Source organism: Phodopus roborovskii, unplaced genomic scaffold (assembly GCF_943737965.1).
Source record: "Phodopus roborovskii unplaced genomic scaffold, PHOROB, whole genome shotgun sequence".
NCBI classification, from domain to species: domain Eukaryota; kingdom Metazoa; phylum Chordata; class Mammalia; order Rodentia; family Cricetidae; genus Phodopus; species Phodopus roborovskii.
This window is the reverse complement of record NW_026126447.1, coordinates 15,409,351-15,428,000: the sequence shown is the minus strand read 5'-3', so window position 1 is coordinate 15,428,000 and position 18,650 is coordinate 15,409,351. Positions and strand designations below refer to the sequence as shown.

Below are 18,650 nucleotides of genomic sequence, written 5' to 3'. Positions count from 1 at the left end.
AGTGGGGGGATAAGTATTAAGCCTGGGTAGATACGTGAAATGGATTATTTCCAAAAGAGGGTTCTCAGGCCTCCCAATTGTTTTCTATTATCTAATTGAGATGATGTTGTGATTCTGCCTGATGTATTCACTGTTAGTTTTGGTAAGTGTTGTCTCCTTTCTTTTGAGAAATCTGAGACCATTGAACAGTAGATTACTTCATGTTGAGAATAAGGGCATATTTTCCTTATGAATATTTAGCCTTAGGTAGCTGTCATATATATTGTTATTAAATGGATTTGAAGATGTAGCCATTACATGCTTGATATTTGTTGGTGTTTAGCAGCTCTTTATAACTGAAGTCTGAGTGATGCTATTTGTATATAAGTGCCAGAAAAAAAGCGTTGTTTTCCTGTGGATGTGATATTCTTCCACTTAACCCCTTCTAGGGTAGAATCCCTTTCTATTTTGGCCACCAAGAAGCTTAAAATCTTTCAGTTTTAATACTAAAGCTTTACTTCAGTCCATTAACCTATAAATCTGATTTTGATTTGCACTTGTCTTGACTTTACTTTTGCTTAGTTTGCTGCCCTGCCTTTAGCATGTGCTTATCAGTGTGTTTGTCAAAACTGGTGGGTGGAAGCTGCTTCAGATCCCATGTAGAACCAGAGAGTAGGCAAAATGCTTTCTTTGTAATAAACATTGTAGGGATCTAGGGAAATGGAGAAGCTTGATTAGATATGTAACAAGCTGAAAGCCACTCCCCCAAAATACTAACATAAAGAAGAATCTTGGCAAAGCTATTCTAGAAGGAGAGTAGAAAGTAACCATATGTGTAATCTCATTGGACAGTTAAAGGACTAGAGGGGGATTTCTTTTTGGCCTCTCCGGGAACCACAGGAAATCATTTGTCTCTTTTTTCTTGATAACAGATGAGTTAGAGCACAGCAACACTGGGTCTTGGGAGCTAGTTCAGCCAATGTTGTGTCTTAGGATCTGAATCTTTGGGGCTGGAGCCAGGGTTCAGTGGTAAAGAATGCTTCCCTCAGAACTAAGTTATGTTCCTAGCACCTATATCAGGTAGCTTCCAGCTGCCTTCAACTCCACTCCAAAAGATCTGACACCCTCTTGTGGACTCCACAGGCACCTGCATATACATATACATGCATACACACACATACCAAGTAATAAATAAATGAATAAATCTACACATAAGGAACCTGAATTGGATACTCAGAACCCATATTGGAAGAAGGAGGAAGGGAAGGAGTAGGAGAAAGAGAAATATAAAGCTAGCATAGTGATATATCAGCTTTTATAATCCTCTGAAGAAGAAGCAGAAACCAGAGAGTCTCTGTGGCTCATTGAACATCCAGCCCAGTATCCTCACACAAGTGATAAACCCTACGACTTCGACATGCCCACACATATGTACTTATGCACACACAGACATGTACACATGCATACACACACAAATACACAGAAGAGATTCCAGTAACTCTGGTGACTTAATTGTATATGTTTACTCATTTGTCTTTGAATTTTGTTCTCTTTCACATGAATATCTGGCCAGTTTATCAGTCTTCTGAAGACACCAAAAGCAACTGTAAAACTGACTGTTCGAGCTGAGAATCCAGCTTGCCAGGCTGTTCCTTCAGCAGCTTCTGCAGCCAGTGAAGAAAGGAAAGACAGTTCCCAGTCTCCTGCAGTCCCAGCTCTAGACCCAGACTCCATCCCAAGTAAGGACTGACTCTTGAGAGTCCTGCACACAGGGCAACCTCATAGAGGGTCTTCCTTTAAAACAGGCCTGCCCACAGGGAAGTTTGAAGGGCATTAATGTCAAAGCATCTTCAGTGACTGACAGGTTTAAAGAGGGACTAACTGAAGAAAGGGGTCCCTGGGCAGTGGACCTGTGTGTATAGGTTACACAACTGTGATACCATAGGAAGCCACTGTGGTGCCTGCTTTCCTGTCTTCTTTGAACACAAGTTTTTGCTAAGGGTACATGAAATTACAGATATTCACATACAGAATCAGACATGTCATTTTGTAACTTCTGGTAGAATGGGAAAGGAGTGTTATCTTCAGTTTCCAGATACATGAAGTGGATACAAAATGATCCTGATTCATAACTAGGATCAGTACTTGCTGCTATTACACTAAAGCTTAAAGTCCTGGCCATTGCTGTGTATGGGATAGATCCAAGTTGGGAGCTCAGGGAAATAGAGCTCTTGTCAGATGAGTTACTGATGAGACTTCTTGTAGCACTAAATCACAACTTAGTATACAGAGCCTTCATTCAGTCCCAGCACTCAGAAGGCAGAAGTAGGTGGGTCTCTCAAGTTCAGCCTAGTATACAGACTAAGTTCCTGGACAGTCAGAACTGCACAGAGAAAGCCTGTCTCAAAACAAAACAAAATTTGACTTGCTTTTTTAAAAGGAATGCTCATGGATAATAAAATAATAAATAACTCTAAACTCTCTAAAGAATCATTTAGAAATGATTTGAACATTACCTTTTCTGTGGTAGATAGGCAAGGGAGAAATGTTTTTGACCTATAATATAAACTGATATATTCCATTCATGTGACAGCTTGTTAATGAAAAAAGGACTGGAAGCATTTGTAATACACCTATTAAAAAGTCTTAAAGTAAGATATCTCTGATAACAGTAATCGTGTGTTAGAAGGACTGGGAAATTTATTCAATGAAGATTTTCTCATTTAATATTGCATCCTAAATAGAACTGCATATAAAATATGAAACATTCAATGAAAACTTAGCATAAATTAAAATATAATACACCTGTTTGTACCAATTCTGGAGGAAGAGCATAGTCTGTTTCTGATTTCCTGGAAAGAGAACATCTTGTCTGCATTACACACTACTCAAAAAGAGTGGCTCTGCTAACCCCACTCTTCCCTGGGTGATTAAAAGTGTATCTTGTGCCACTCAGAAAAGGTATGAGATTTTTCCCTTTATTTTTTTCACACTATGTTCTTATCTGTCTAATTCAGAAAGGTATGTAGCAGGATTTAATGTTGAAAGCATAAAAATACCAACCACGTGAGACTCAGGAAGAAAGATGAAATGGATAAAGTGAATATTTTTGCATGTGTTTATATATGTGCAAGTATGCTCAGAACTGATTATATAAGAAGAGATGTTTCATGATACCAAGAAAAGGAAAAGAAACACCGTCAGACCGTGGTGCAGCACCATGACCACAATTAATGTGAGCTTTGCTCATCTGAGTGTGCTTGCCAGTCTGTGCAGGCCAGCCCAACTCTTGCACATAAAGCACATTTGGGTCTGGTGAAGTGTAGGGTTCTAAATTCTAAAGAGAGTCTCAACCTGACTCTCAGTTTGCTTTCTTTCATAGTCTGTCCTGTTTAGCTCCAGCAACTTAAAAATTACAAAATAGCATTATAAAATACAAGTAATTTTATACCTAGTCCCCAGTTTGATGATAACGAGTTAGTCATACTACTTTGATGTTTTAAATATAAAATGGCTAAAATATTCAAGACAGACTTGAAGTTGCTTTTCCCTAATGTCTTCCCTTTCTCTGTCTTCATCAGTAACTTATGTGCTGAATTTGTTATGTATTCTCTCTGAGTAGTTTGTATGTGTGGCTCATCCATTCTAAACTCACTTTTTAGGTACAAGCAGGTCGTCGACCCCAGCAGTCTTTGCTTCTGACCCTGCCACTTGCCCCATCATCCCTGGCTGTGAAACAACCATTGAGATTTCCAAAGGGCAAACAGGACTGGGCCTGAGTATTGTTGGCGGGTCAGACACACTGCTTGTAAGTACCCTACCCATTACAGAGGCACTCAGGTGGTCCATGAGACCAGGAGGCGGGGTTTCCTGTCTCTATTGTTAAATGTGATGTACAGGTGGAGAAAACAAATAGTATCATTGGTAATAGACACTAGGATTGTGACTTTGCCTAAGCCAAGACTGACATAAGTAGATGGTGTTACATATAAAATTTTAGAGTGTTTGTATTACTTCACTGGTCCTTGCCATTGTTGAACTTGCTTTTTAGTTATGCCCAGGTTATGTCAGCTCCATATTGAGAAGAATCTGAAATAGTTTATACGTAATTTTTACATGTCAAAATACTTTAAAAGTTTTCCATTTGTAGATCATAATGGTGCTATATCTCATTATATTTGCATATGCTTTATAAATTTTATGAGTTTTATCATGAAATTTATCATTACAAAAGAATATGTGCTTCTTTCAGCCTTTTAACAAAAATTATGTCATTAGATGTTTCCTTACAGTATGATAGATGGCTTACATATGGATCCATAAAGTACATGCCCATTTGGCTATATACAAAGTACAGTGTCCTTGGATTCCTGTATTCTCAGCATTACTACAGAGAGTGCATAACACATGGGTATGCTATGTTTTGGCCTCTAGGGTGCTATTATTATCCATGAAGTTTATGAAGAGGGGGCAGCATGCAAAGATGGAAGATTGTGGGCTGGAGACCAGATTTTAGAGGTACAAATATTTATTTTTAACCAAGAGTAAAAGGCAAAGGTTATGTGTGTTTTCCTTCCTTTTTTCTCTCCCCTCCTCTTCTTTCTCTCCCCTCTTCCTCTTTGCTCCCTTCCTTCACTCACCTCACCTAGCTCCTCACCATCAGTGTCCTGCTTTGTACAGGTGAATGGTATTGACTTGAGAAAGGCCACGCATGATGAAGCAATCAATGTTCTGAGGCAGACACCACAAAGAGTAAGGCTGACGCTCTATCGAGATGAGGCCCCATACAAAGAAGAGGATGTGTGTGATACCTTCACCATTGAGCTACAAAAGAGGCCTGGCAAAGGCCTTGGCTTGAGTATTGTTGGCAAGAGGTGTGTTGGAGGGAACAAACCTGGGGCCCTTTTGAAACTGATCATATCCTTAAACGAATATATCAATGGCTTATGTTCTGTCACTGTAGACATTGTAAGTCATTGTGCTGGAGGGTTATATAGTCTTCAGTAAAAGGTCATTTGGTATGAAATATCTACTGTGTACATTACATCCTGAGAGAAGTAAAATAAGAAAGAGTTATTCACCTCAGAAAATTCTTCCTCCAGGGTCACTGGGCCTAGGGAACACTAAAGGTGACCCATTTGCTGGGTTCATTTCCCAGCACCCATACTGGGAGGCTAACAGATGTCTATAACTACAACTCCAGGTGATATGATACCCTCTTCTCACCTCCTCTGGTATTCAAACACAAGTAGCATACACACATACTAAAAATAATAATACAAATATAAAATTAAAACCTTTTTAAAAAATAATTATCTGATGAATGAAACTCTAATTCTTATAGCAAATGAATTTATCCAGAGTCACAGAGGCACACTGGGAGTGCAAGAAAAAAGAAATATGAACGGGACCAATGGAGTTCCCTAATTAAGAGAGAGGATGGGCAAAAGGTTCAAGAAAAGAGGATAGCTGATCTGTTAAAGGAGACAGAGGGTAATGTAGTCTAGGGACAAGAGTCATTATGAAAGGCATGTGCCACCAGCAGAGAACTGAAGCATAAATCAGGGCATCTGAGAAGATTGGTGAGTACACTTAAATTCAGTTCCTTATTATTGAAATACATATATACTTTTTAAAGAATATTGATGTATAATTTATATTAACCAATGTTTATATAAGTAATATTAACCACTAGTGAGTTTCGTAAACATTTCTTCCTTGTGCATTAGAAGACCATCAGGATGAGAATCTATGGAATAGTTAAGCAGATGAGTCAGAACTCAGAATTAGCTTCTGTGTAGGCTGCAGTAGCCCTGTGTTACCACCAGCTGTCCTTATTCCACACAAACCATCATATCAGAGCAGTCTTCCTGTGAGGCACCACCTATGAATTGTGCTTTTCTAGTCTGCAGCTACACGTCTGTATTAGAATTAAAGAACACATGTAACAGATTGTTTTTGCAGAGAAAATCAAAGACCTAACTTCTTTTTTAATGCATAAAGAAAATGCATGGTGCTACTTGAATCTCAATGGGAATAAGTCTGGGGAAAGTGGGTTGTTTTTGGAGATACAACACCCGTAAATTCATTCTTGCACAATAATTTCAGATATAAGGCTGCTGTGGCCTATTAGGTAAGCAGAACACTACGCAGAGTTCTAGTAATAAAACCTAACTAGACCACTTAGTCCTAACATCTAATTTGAAAATGAGAAAATCTACTGTTAGAATAGAATGATTTTATGGTCAGATGGTATGTTTGAAGTCTTCTTTTACAATTCAGTTTTCACTGTACAATCCTATTTCCATCTTAATGGAAAATCCTAGAGTTTGTTTTCAGTTTTGTGAATCAATTAGATTAATGTTTGTTTTGTATTGTATAAATCTATTTATATCTAAAAGTTAAATCTATTATATGTCATGACCTAAAGACATCATAGTAATGTGGTTAAACTGTAACAGTTTCAGTTTCTTGTTTATTGTCAGTAATGTTAATGACGTTGATGATAACTCAAAATGTTCACATGTCTACAGGACAGTGTTCATAGGAAACTTTAGTGTGGTGTGGAAAAAGCATGTGCTTAGTACCCAGCCACTGATTCCTCAATGTTGTTTTGACTGTCTTCTAGGTGTGTGACCCATAAAATAAGAATTATATTCACTTATTCAGAGTACATGACTGATAAAGACTAGATATGCCCCGAGAGACACTTTCAATCTATGAAATACCCGTTTAAGATATAATTCCCTGTTATTTCCATATTCCGGCAAAGCTATCCCAGCATTGCACAAAACTGTAACAGTCTTAGAGATAGACATAATTTTCACTTAGAATAACTACTTGTGATTAAATGAGCATTGCATTGCTGCTGAGAACCGGTCTTAATGATCAAATCTACTGTTGCTTGCAGAAATGACACTGGGGTATTTGTGTCAGATATTGTCAAGGGAGGCATTGCAGATGCTGATGGAAGACTGATGCAGGGGGACCAGATATTAATGGTGAATGGAGAAGATGTCCGGAATGCCACCCAGGAAGCAGTTGCTGCCCTTCTAAAGGTATAGATCAATCAATAAACATACTTTTGTATAGTAATTGTCTGTGTTACTAGTCATCTCAGATAAATCAGTAAATTTGTGATCATTTATTATGTTGTTGTGTATTTACCTAGTAACTTTGTTAGAATTCTTGACACAGATACTTGAAATAATAGTAAATTTTTAAAGTACATATTAAAAAAATAGAATACATATTCAGATGACAAATGTTTTAACATCTGTTTGTCCATGTTTACTTCTGGGTGTATTCTTTTAACTTGGTTTAAGTAAAGTCTCTCATCAGAGGTATTAGGAGACCACCAGGGCCCCCACAGTGTTGCAGGAGGTCATGTTTTCTGGCTTTTCTTTTCAGATTCTTCCTGAACCTTTCTAGGCACAGCAGAATTGGTATTTAGTCTTGGGACACCAAGCTGCAGAATCTCACTCAGTTTCACACAAGGGAATACATAGCCCAGTTCCCATCTGACTCAACACTGTTGCTCTGTTTTAAAGTCAAGTCAAAGTGTCCTTGGGTGTGCCATCCTCATGCTCTGAAGGGAGATTAGTACAGAGTCACCCACTGCATCAACACTAGGAATTACTGTGACAGTGACAAAGCTTCCACCCCCAAGGGCACTTAGAGCTTTACTGCATCAATCACTGTGAAACAGGTTTCCTCAGAAGAAAGCTCTCTTCATGGGGAATGGTTCTCTGTTGAAAGGTAGAGTCATTCTGAAAACAAGCTGTGTGGTTCAGAATAGTCATTAGAAAACAATTTGTGGGAGGTAGGTTTTTCCCTCTCATGAAAAGGTCCAGTTTATAGAGGAGATTGTATTTTAAATGACGTGTTGTTTACTGCATTTTCCTTTGCCTGATGTATTTTTCTCCTTAAGTTTAATTCAGTATGGACTTGAAAACATTGCCATTGTTTTATTCCCCACATCTGGGTCTAAGTGAATATGAGCCTGTGTGTGTCAGTTCCACAGCTGTTAGGGCGGCTGGGCATGTGCTGTCATGGGAGCCTCTCAGGCTGGGCTCCCAGAGGCCTTTTCTAGGTGAAGCTCCACCTTAACTTCTGTGATTTGGATGGGAACTGGCACTACATTAATTAATAGAACTACATTAATTAATAGCATTACATTAATTAATGGAGCACACATTAAACATGTTGTTCATTAAAGTCATCAAAACAAAGTGATCAGAATTGTTTCTTTTTATGGACACAAGGGTCTGGTGTTTGAGGCAGGATCTTACTGTGTAGCCTGGGCTATTCTAGAACTCACTATGTAGCTTAAGGTGTCCTGGAACTCATGGTGACCTACCTGCCTAGCCTCTTGAGTGCTGGAGTTATAGCCACAAGCCAGAATTCCTTAGGGAAGAATGCTTCCTTTTGGAGATAAATTAGGAATGTTTGTTAGTTCCTTAAGACTGACAAGTCTTACAGAAAGAGAGAGGAGGAGGTCACGTTGAGATTGCATAAATGAGATTAAAGTCAGTCCAGCTAGCCATTTTAAAAACAGTCAGGCAATGTACAATGAGAGCCATAAACATTTATATTGTATGTTTGGCTTGCTCTAGCTTGTTGCTGTTTTGTCTAATTCTTTATCTTAAAAGAAATAATCTTAAATGTAGAAATAATGTATGTGAATAAATATTATTGAAGTGTTTTTGCAATATTACAAAAATTGGCTCTAAAAGCCCTACATTTTACACAACTCCTTGTACCACTTCCATTTTCATAAGACTATGCTGTATTTCCTGCCTAGTATCAGCTCTTAGCATTACATTTTTCTACGTGTTATAGAGTAGGTCTGCTCAACTACCATGCATCAAGGAAATTTGACTCAATTATTTGAGTACATTCTCTATTAAGGGAAATGTAAGTTGTATAGGTAGTCATTTGAAACTTTGGTTTGCATTTTAATCCCTGAGATTCCCTGGTTCATTTGCCCTTCTTATGGCCATGGTATTCATGAGAAATTACTTAATTCTCAATTTGTGTTTGTCTTGGTAGGAATGATCTCCATGTACATTGTGGAACATTGAGATGGACACTTACAGCTGCCATGCTGTTATTTTTTTTGAGTTTAAATGTTTAAATACTGTTTTCACAAAGAATTGGGTAGCTCTGTCTAAGGACATCACAAATGGAAGATGCCTTTAGTTTTAGACCATATTTTTCCAAAGATGATTATAGAATTTTGTTTTAACATTTTTATAAACTGTTTCCCTTAGTGTTCCCTAGGCACAGTAACCCTAGAAGTTGGAAGAATCAAAGCTGGTCCATTCCACTCAGAGAGGAGGCCTTCTCAAAGCAGCCAGGTAGGTGGGTAGATGTGGGATTTATGAATAAAACTAGGGCACGTGTAAAGAGGAACTCAAAGGTGTCTCCAGTGTCTACCCAGGCTTACAGACACAGGTCCAGCCTCTAGTATCAGGGAACTGAGTGTAGAGTTTGACAGAGATGAGTAAGAGAAACATGGTCAGTAAGGCCATCGGACCTTGAAGGCTCTTAGCAATTCAGAGGGACTTTGTTTCCAGAATCTCAAAGTTAGCCGCCTAATCAGTGTAGACAGATCCAGTCAAGGTGACATACTTTTGAAGATACTATCAAACATCAATCAGTATTCACCTGGAAAATTCCAGGTAAGTGATTGTAAACCATGTCTTTTATAGAACTGTGTTATGAAAATAACTTGGTCTGCTGGGTTAGCATGAGGACTTAAGTTAAATCCACAGAACCCAAATAAAAGAGCCAATTTTTGTGGTCCTTTCAAACCCAGTTCTAGGTTGGTAAATGCAGCTTGTTCACTGACCAGCTTAACCACACTGGCAAGCTCCTGGTCCCATTGAGAAACCCTAGCTCAGAAAGCAAGATGATGTCTCTTGAAGAATGACACCTAAGGCAGACCTGGGGCCTCTTCTCATATGTATTTATTTATATGCACATATAGGTTCCCCAACACAAACATACATAAATATGTACACACAAAAAATATAGTAAATGAATGATTTGATTCTTGGCAAGCTTTTCTTTGCAGTATTATCTTCTGATGACAGAATCTCATTTTCATGTGTCTGTTCATGAAGAGCATTTTCCAGCTTCCTTAATTACTGCTATTAGGTTCCAGCACACTGGCCCTTGTTACATAGTTTTAAGCTCTGGTTATTGTGTAGCTGTTTAAATTCAAAGAGAGTTAAGTATTGAAAGAGATTATGAAAGACTGCTAAAATTTTACATAGGTTAAAATCAACTTCAACTGTCCTTTCATTTTCAATTATTAGTATCACTATTCCTTCTACAGAAAGACACCAATAACTATGCTTAAGTTGCTCTTAAAATTACCAAATTCCACTGTTGTTTAACAGTGTTTCTCATTAGATGAGATAAACAAATGGAATTGTGAAACATTTTTGTACTCAGGAGAATTACAATTTCCCAAAACCGTCAGTAATAATTTGCTGTATATTTTAGGTGAGTGACAGTAGCCTGTCATCCTTCACTCTCCCGCTTTCTGGAATAAATGCATCTGAATCACTGGATAGTAACTCAAAGAAGAATGCACGTAAGACTGGCTTAACATTTTATGCATGAAGCTTACTGCTCTGAATTTTGGCTGCTGACACTGTTTTTTTTTTTTTTTTTGATTGTTTAACACTGAACCCATTTCTGCCCCCAGCCATCTCATATCCTAATGCAGATATAAAACATGTACTAGCCAAAATCTTGAGCAAATGAAGGCATGCCCTGTGGCAATTTTTCCCCCCACTTATGTTTGCTTTACAAGTGTTAGATGCATTATTATCAAGATTCTGTAATTTTTTTTTCCTACCAAGCAGAGTAGGATATTTGATTTTATTCCTTTTCTGTGTTGAATGTAACTCAAGTAAATCAGAAAATACCACTAAGCAAAGCCTTATTTTTTTATCGTTAAGATTACAAAAATTTTGAACAAAATTGACATAATCCTCCTGTGTTTTAATTACATAAAACCATGGCGCAGAGGATTTTTGGCTTGATGCATTGGTTGAGAGTTTTTCAAATTGAAGAAATTCGCCATATGGCAGTCTCTATTTGCAATGTGACTAATATTCTAGAAATTTAGACAGTGCATAGACTTTTTTAACTCATCCATAACTATTCCTTTTTGCTGTGTGAGCAACTTTCTATCCAAATCATAGTCTGCACTTGATTCAGTCAGAGTAGATAGTACAATTACATAATCAAAGCTAAATAAGGGGAAGGAAGATGGGATAGCATGCACACTTTTCCACCTGGGGATATAGAGTTCCATATGAACTGATTCAATCATATGTACTGCCCATAACCAAGTGTACCCTTTTGAAAAAGGATAGCCCATGCAGTGCCATACAGCTCCATGCACTAGATAAAATGTTAATAAGCCAAAAAATGTTTTAACAATCGTATTTTTGTCTACTTCTGCCTTTACAGTAGCATCTGAAATTCAGGGATTAAGAACAGTCGAAATAAAAAAGGTAATGTACTGTCTTCAAAGGCAATTTGTATTTTCTTGTTGAATGTTTTACAGTGCACATCTGAAAAATGTATGAGTACATTGTAAGCAGTGGAGATAATACAATTAAATTCAATCATTGCCAGATTTCTTAGACATACTTAAAAGTCCTTATTTATATTTTCTATGCTGCCAAAAGTGGTATCATTCTGCCCCTACACAAAATAATTCCTTGCTTCTCACTTCTTGTGCTAATGAAAAAGCCTTTATATAGGATATATGGCCTAATAGCCATGAGAGAGAACATAAGGGCATGATTTGCTGCAACTTATTGCAGTCTCAATGCTGGGTGTTGCCATAGTATGCTTCATGTTCACTGAAGGCCTGTGCACAACCCAGACGTCTGGGCACAGTACATGAGTTCCAGGCCTTGCACTAGAAAGTGTTAGGCCAGTGTTCAACATCAGGACCTGCACACTATAGTCTTCTTACTTCCTGAGTTTTCCTACCTTTTATCAGTCTCATCTTGATTTAGTATGTGTTGATTGTTTCACTTCCCAAACAGAAACATTCCTAAACCTCTTGTGTCAAATGAAGTATTTTCCACACTCATACCTAGAAGATCCTAAGTGACAATAGAATATTGTATATCAGAGAACAAACAAAAAATCTGTTTAAAATACTGCATTGACCAAACTCTATCTGTTCCATGGCAGGGGCCTGCAGACTCACTGGGAATCAGCATTGCTGGAGGAGTGGGCAGCCCACTTGGTGATGTTCCTATATTTATTGCAATGATGCATCCAAACGGTGTTGCGGCGCAAACCCAGAAACTCAGAGTATGTTTCTTACTCACCATTATGGCCTTGCCAATCTAGCAGGCATTTCCTGCTTCTTAATACAGCCACCTATGGCTAGGGTTTAAATCTGTTTTCATATTGTTAGCAGAGCTTTGGTAGAGCTTACTGTAAGTGGAAGATTTAAAAAAAAAAAAAAAAGAACATGATGTTGTCAGGTATTGTCAGGCAATTACAACTATGCAAAACATTAAAAAGAAAGCAACATGTGTTCAGAGCACAAGTATAGAGGGAAACTTCCTTGATATGTCTTCTTCATTTAAATGCTGTCTTGACCATACTGAATTGAAAATACTGTTTATTTCATTTTATTAAAAGTTTAATGCAAATCTGATTTAAAATACTGTAGGTAATACAAATTCCATTCAAGGTTGTAGGATGGCCTTAGTGTGGAGCAGTGCTGGAGTCTCTCCTGACCCAGCAGACCCTCCTTCAGCAGCCTGGTCTCTAAAGGAAAATCTCCTATGCTCAAGCTGTAAACAAGGTCTCCAGAAGAATCTTATCTTAGTTAAATAACCTCAAGTTTGGGAGTGAGTGGGTCAGCACTTCTAAATTTATGATGGGCACTCAGAAACTAATTATACCATAGTGCCATAGAGTCGATGAATGTCCTATAACACAGCAAGTGAACACTTTAAACTGGGCCATAGGACTCTCTTGAAACTGCTCAGCTCTGCCTGTGAACTAGCCAAATAAGCATTCTGTCTTCCAACCAAATCTTATTAACTGAAGTGGGCAGTGTGCCAGGTTGGCTCTGCTGCCCTTAGTCTGACTTACAGTCTCATCTCGCCCTCACAGTGATGGTGTCCAGAGGAAATCTGGCTTCCAAATGACACTGATTCTTTATGGTTTTAATAAAAAGTAATACCTTACCCAGGAGAAAGAAGGTCCAGGGAAAAGTGACTTTCTTCTTCTCATCACTCTCCCTCCCCTAGAACTATCAAACTCATCTACACCGCATCTCTTTTTATAGTTGATTCTTAGGCTTGAGTTAGTGGTCTCCTTGGTTGTATTTCACTGGTGGGTGGCAACTTAGGGGTGCTGTGAGTGATAGAGAAGCAAGGCTGTACTAGGCTGTCAGCCCTGCTCTGCATGGAGGTTATTTGTCTTGCAGGTTGGGGATAGGATTGTTACCATCTGTGGCACATCCACTGAAGGGATGACTCATACACAAGCAGTTAACTTGATGAAAAATGCTTCTGGCTCCATTGAAATGCAGGTAAGGCTTTTATCCCCAGCACTGTTCAGAATATAGGTAGCCTGAGGACACAGGAACTGTGGTGTTAAATAAAAATGATTCAGTCTCCTGCTACTATTTTATTTAATATGTCCCTTGAATGTCAGTGATTAAAATGAGAGCTCCAAGAAAGCATTATGAAACATGTTCTGTAACATTTCATCCCAGTGCCTTCAATTATTTTACATTTTATGTCAAAGGGAAAAATACAGGGGCCTTAGCAACCAATGATTAATTGTTAGAATTTTGAGTGCACTGTGAGTGGCATGTCTTCTAAAGATCTTTGAAAAAATAATTGCACATGAGGTCATGATTTATAAACATCAAAGGAAATTACAGAATTTAATTTAGGAAATTTTTACTATCTGGGCAGTTAGGAGGCGTCTGGGCATTGTGAAATTCCTTTCTATTTAATAATATTTTAATCTTTTCTTTGATTAAGTAGGCAGTAAAATACTCATTTTAAGCCACATTTGTTTTTTGGAGAAAAGTCTTTTGGAGTCTCTCAAGCTGTATGAACATATGTTCTTCTCTTTTCACTTTGCCCACACACAGGTGGTTGCTGGGGGAGATGTGAGTGTGGTCACAGGTCATCAGCAAGAGCTTGCCAACCCATGTCTTGCTTTCACTGGGCTAACATCAAGCAGTATATTTCCAGATGACTTAGGGTAAGCACATACATTATCAGTGGTTTATCATTTGTTATTTTCAAATCAAGTGCTCCAGACACATGCAGTCTCTTTCCCATGTTCTAGCACTTATGCAGAGGTAACACAATGGGAGAAGTAGAAGGTGCCAATGCTTTAATTGTCAGCTAGTCAAAGATGGGTAGATTACAGACAACTACCTTATATAAGATGAATAGATGACAGTTACCTAGTGAGAGATGGGTAGATTACAGACAGTTACCTAGTCAGAGATGAGTATGTTATCTGGTCAGAGATGGATAGATTACAGACTGCTGTTCACCCTACTACACTTCCTGAATTTTTGGTTTTTTTTTTTTTTTTTTTTTTTTTTTTGAGAGAGAGAGAGAGAGGACATCTTACTCTTATTGATTGTACTTTTTATTGAAAATGTTTAATGTGTTGGAAAACAACACTAAATATAAAAGCGCTAGAAAAGAAGGGTAAAGAGAGCCACATTTGAATTTTCAAACTATTTGCTGCTGCCCTTACATTGCTCACAATTGATTTTCTTCTCTGAAGTTGAGATGAGTGTTTCTAACTCTCTATTATGGTCCTATAAACATTCACCCTCTCCTCTCCCAATAAACTGAAACAGAAGGAGAATTTCTGTGCCATGAGAACATGCAATAACATCAATTACAGAAGAAGCATGCTAGCTGTAGTTTGGGTCAGGTAATTCACAAGGCACAGAGAGTAATGGTGTGTGTGTGTGTGTGTGTGTGTGTGTGTGTTAGTCATGAACCTCCTCATTTCTCCTTCCCTTTTCTGTAGACCTCCACAGTGTAAGACTATAACATTAGACCGAGGACCAGATGGCTTAGGCTTCAGCATTGTAGGAGGATATGGCAGCCCTCATGGAGACTTACCAATTTATGTGAAAACAGTATTTGCAAAGGTAAGCTTTCAAATTTAACCATTCTGTTCCCTGCTAAACATTAATTAATACTGGTCAGCAGCTGGCTTATTAGTTTATGGCCTGAGGTGATGCCAAATGGTTAACATTGATATTTTCTTTCTAATTCCCTTCAGGAATGGGTCATTAAATATTTTTTTTTCAATTTGAGGCTTGTTATGTTTAGAGAAAAATAAGCTCAAGTTGAAACTCCATGGAATCTCAACATTATACATAAAATAATTAAGCCTATCCTTTTCATTTGAAAGCAAGTTTTATATGATGATCTCTTGAAAATGGACTTTCATCATATATCGACTGCCAAGGACTGGCATATTTTTCTTTGTGTTCTTTTGTAGTTGTAAGACATAAAGTAGGCACACAAAAATATAGAAAATGCATACTGCATTATAATGAGGGTGTTTATAAGTTTAATTGAAAAGAAAAACGTATTTTAAATTCAAGGAGTGCTAAACAGACCTGTCATCAACGATAAAGCATGATTTGCAATCAAGGGATTCAATTACTTTTGAAAAGAAAGCTCTGTATATAGTTGTAGTCATCTACTAAACTATCTTAAGACTGTTTAGAATAAAAATAAAGGGACTATAATTTTGATGAAGTCATTAAAATAATGGAAACACATAATGGTTGATATTGTGTTGTTAAGACCCATTTTCAAAGACTACAAAACTGAACAGTGTTTCCTGCAGAAGAAAAGCAGGATCTCACATTTTACAGTGTAAACAAACAAAATGAATGTCAGGCCTGTAAAGATCTCATCCGGGCTCTTTAAGTGTTTTGGTCCTTTAGTTATGGAAGTTTCATTCTATTATTTTAGAAAAATACTACTATTTTAAGCCAATTTAAAGTGTTGTTCTTGTGACAAGCTAGCTGTAGGCTTAATTTGTGAGATTTTTAAAAAGTTATTGGTATATCCAAAAATACAGCCAGCATTTGCCAGTGAGTAGAAGCACCATACAATCCTTTTCCTCGGCCTAGGGATGATTTATTTAAGGCATGCTAGTTAGAACATATTTTAAGAATTTCATCATTATACACTCCTCATTAACTTTTCCATATTTTTAATCTTATATTTAATTGCATAATTATCTTCTATACGCATGCCTTAAGATGGAGTTCTTTTTTAAATAGGATGTCTGTGTTTATCATAATTATTTAGGACCTGTAGAAATAGGAGAATGTCTCTACCCTAACAGTAAGAACTGAGGGAGCTTGAGCACTCTTTCCAAAGCTTTGGAAAAATTACCAGTAGCAGTGGTTGGGGGCTTGTGTCTGGGGTATGTTCTGAGGATGGAATTTGGGGCCTCATCCGTCTTGGACAAGTACTGCACAAGCAATGTCTCCTCAGCCCTGGAATGGCTTTGAAATCATCACTTTGCCTTACCCTGTTCAGGTCGGCCCCCATGTGAGCTTTCTCTTTCTGGAATTCTATGGATTCTGGAGTCTTTAGCTTTGTTTGATGAAGCTGCTTTTGTTGTTCACTGACCTTTTGTCTTTCTTAAGTCTTCTTTATGGATAGAAAACCCTCATTTCTATGAAATCGCTCCTGCTAGGCAAATGCCAAAATATTCTGTATTAATTTTAGTTGCTACCAACTGCTGTGCTAAACAGCCAAAAAAGCATCCAGCTTCTCTGTTGACTGCTAAATTCACTCCCAGATTGGGATCTCAGTGTTAAAACCATTTTGGAGAAAGGCCTCTTTTGTGTGTGTTCATCATGCCTAATGGTATGGGGCGCCGGGAGCAATGTGTGTGTACATGCAGAGCAATTTGCATTCTTGTTCAGCTCTTTCTCTTTGTGTGAGGCTGAATTCTTTCACAAGTAAACAAGCCTGCTTTATAATTGCAGGGAGCAGCCGCGGAAGACGGGCGTCTAAAAAGAGGCGATCAGATCATTGCTGTCAATGGGCAGAGTCTAGAAGGAGTAACCCATGAAGAAGCAGTTGCCTTCCTTAAGCGGACAAAAGGCACTGTCACCCTTGTGGTCCTCTCCTGAACTGGCTGCCAGAGCTGAACTAGCCCAGCCACTAGCTCGCCACCTGTAATAGAGTGGAACTGTCTCTGTGGGCTTACTATGCTGTGTTCATTGGAAAAATTGCAATGGGGAGAGAAACATTTATTATTGACAACTTTTTTGACACCATTTTTCCTTTTGCCTTGCATTTCATAGTCCTAAACTCAAAGAGAAGGAATGTTTGCATAATAGGTAGACCTCATTTTTATTTTGAAGATATCTAAAAATTTGTAGTCATGTGGACAAAATTATTATAGGCTCATCTTCATGATATGAAAACAAAATAACTCAAAGTTAGCCTAGAGAAATGGCTTCAGAATATTAGGATAAAAAAAAATTACAAAAAAAAAAGACAATCTTGAATTTTAGAAAAATACCCCAATCTGGCAGTCTCCCCACCCCAAAATATGTTCACAATAATCTCCAACAGTCTATTATTTTGAAATTGTGACCACTATAGCATACTGGATCTCCTTACCACTAATATATATTTTTCTGCTGACATTGTTTAGCATTATTACTAAGCTTTAAAAAGAAACTGTGTTTAATTCATATCATGGTGTTCATTTTCAGTTTTTGACCTGTTATTGTTTTTGTTTTGTTTTGTTTTGTTTTTCATGTTGTTGTAAGTCAAATAATGATGATACCCTGTATTGGCTACAACCATCCAGCCAGGAAAGACATAGGAAGGAGCCCAGAAACTTCTAGTGCTGATTTAACAGACTGATACAACTTGAAAATGTTAGTATACTGTGCTATTGTTTTTTCATTAGTATTAATCTTAATGACAGAGAAAGGGGCCGTGTGTTAGTAATTATTTTGGTTGCATGCCATTAATAAATAGACAGAAAAATTAAGGGGGTTAACATAACTTCATTTCATTGCTGTGTATTAACATCTTATAATACAATAGTTTAAGACTAAAGGAAACAGATGGAGCTGTTTACTGAGACAACTGGTGAGGAATTATCATGTGTTCAATCCCATTTTAGAGCGTGAAACTCCTACATTAGAATATATAAAGTCATTTTAAATATTATCTATATTTATAACAGGGGTAGTGTACAGATATTTAGTTATAGCATTCTTGTGTAAATGTAAAGTGAATAAATAAGTTTCAGTGGTGCACAACAACAAAAAAAAGACAGATGCTTTCTTTGTTCTTTATACTGGCGTAAAGATTTATTATTGAAGATTTACTGTTTTAAATTATTGAGTCTTACCATGGATGCACTTGGAAGCACTCTGGACAACATCCATGTGCAAACCTCAGTGTTTTCACTTCCACCATGTTTTCTAACCTCAGATATTCAAAGGCTGCTTGTGATCTGAGGAAGATGATATAGGAGGAGATGTTCTGCTGTTGTTTTTCAGGGGTGCTACATATGCAGTGACATTGTATTATTGTATGAATTGTAAACCGCTAAAATGCATCAAATGGAAACTG

The 18,650-nt window shown here is 37.6% G+C and overlaps 1 protein-coding gene across 1 annotated transcript in view; it reads left to right on the top strand.

Annotated features, from left to right (window-relative positions):
- Mpdz (multiple PDZ domain crumbs cell polarity complex component) overlaps positions 1-17,245 on the top strand; it is a 144,939-nt gene extending 127,694 nt beyond the window's left edge. Inside the window, exons 36-48 of the mRNA XM_051188103.1 lie at positions 1,553-1,718; positions 3,642-3,787; positions 4,414-4,497; positions 4,660-4,853; positions 6,890-7,037; positions 9,252-9,338; positions 10,492-10,582; positions 11,470-11,513; positions 12,208-12,330; positions 13,463-13,567; positions 14,141-14,253; positions 15,046-15,169; positions 17,039-17,245. Coding sequence (XP_051044060.1) covers positions 1,553-1,718; positions 3,642-3,787; positions 4,414-4,497; positions 4,660-4,853; positions 6,890-7,037; positions 9,252-9,338; positions 10,492-10,582; positions 11,470-11,513; positions 12,208-12,330; positions 13,463-13,567; positions 14,141-14,253; positions 15,046-15,169; positions 17,039-17,185 — 1,572 coding nt within the window. The 3' untranslated portion in view covers positions 17,186-17,245. The remainder of the gene's footprint in view (positions 1-1,552; positions 1,719-3,641; positions 3,788-4,413; positions 4,498-4,659; positions 4,854-6,889; positions 7,038-9,251; positions 9,339-10,491; positions 10,583-11,469; positions 11,514-12,207; positions 12,331-13,462; positions 13,568-14,140; positions 14,254-15,045; positions 15,170-17,038) is intronic.
- Positions 17,246-18,650: the final 1,405 nt, after the last annotated feature.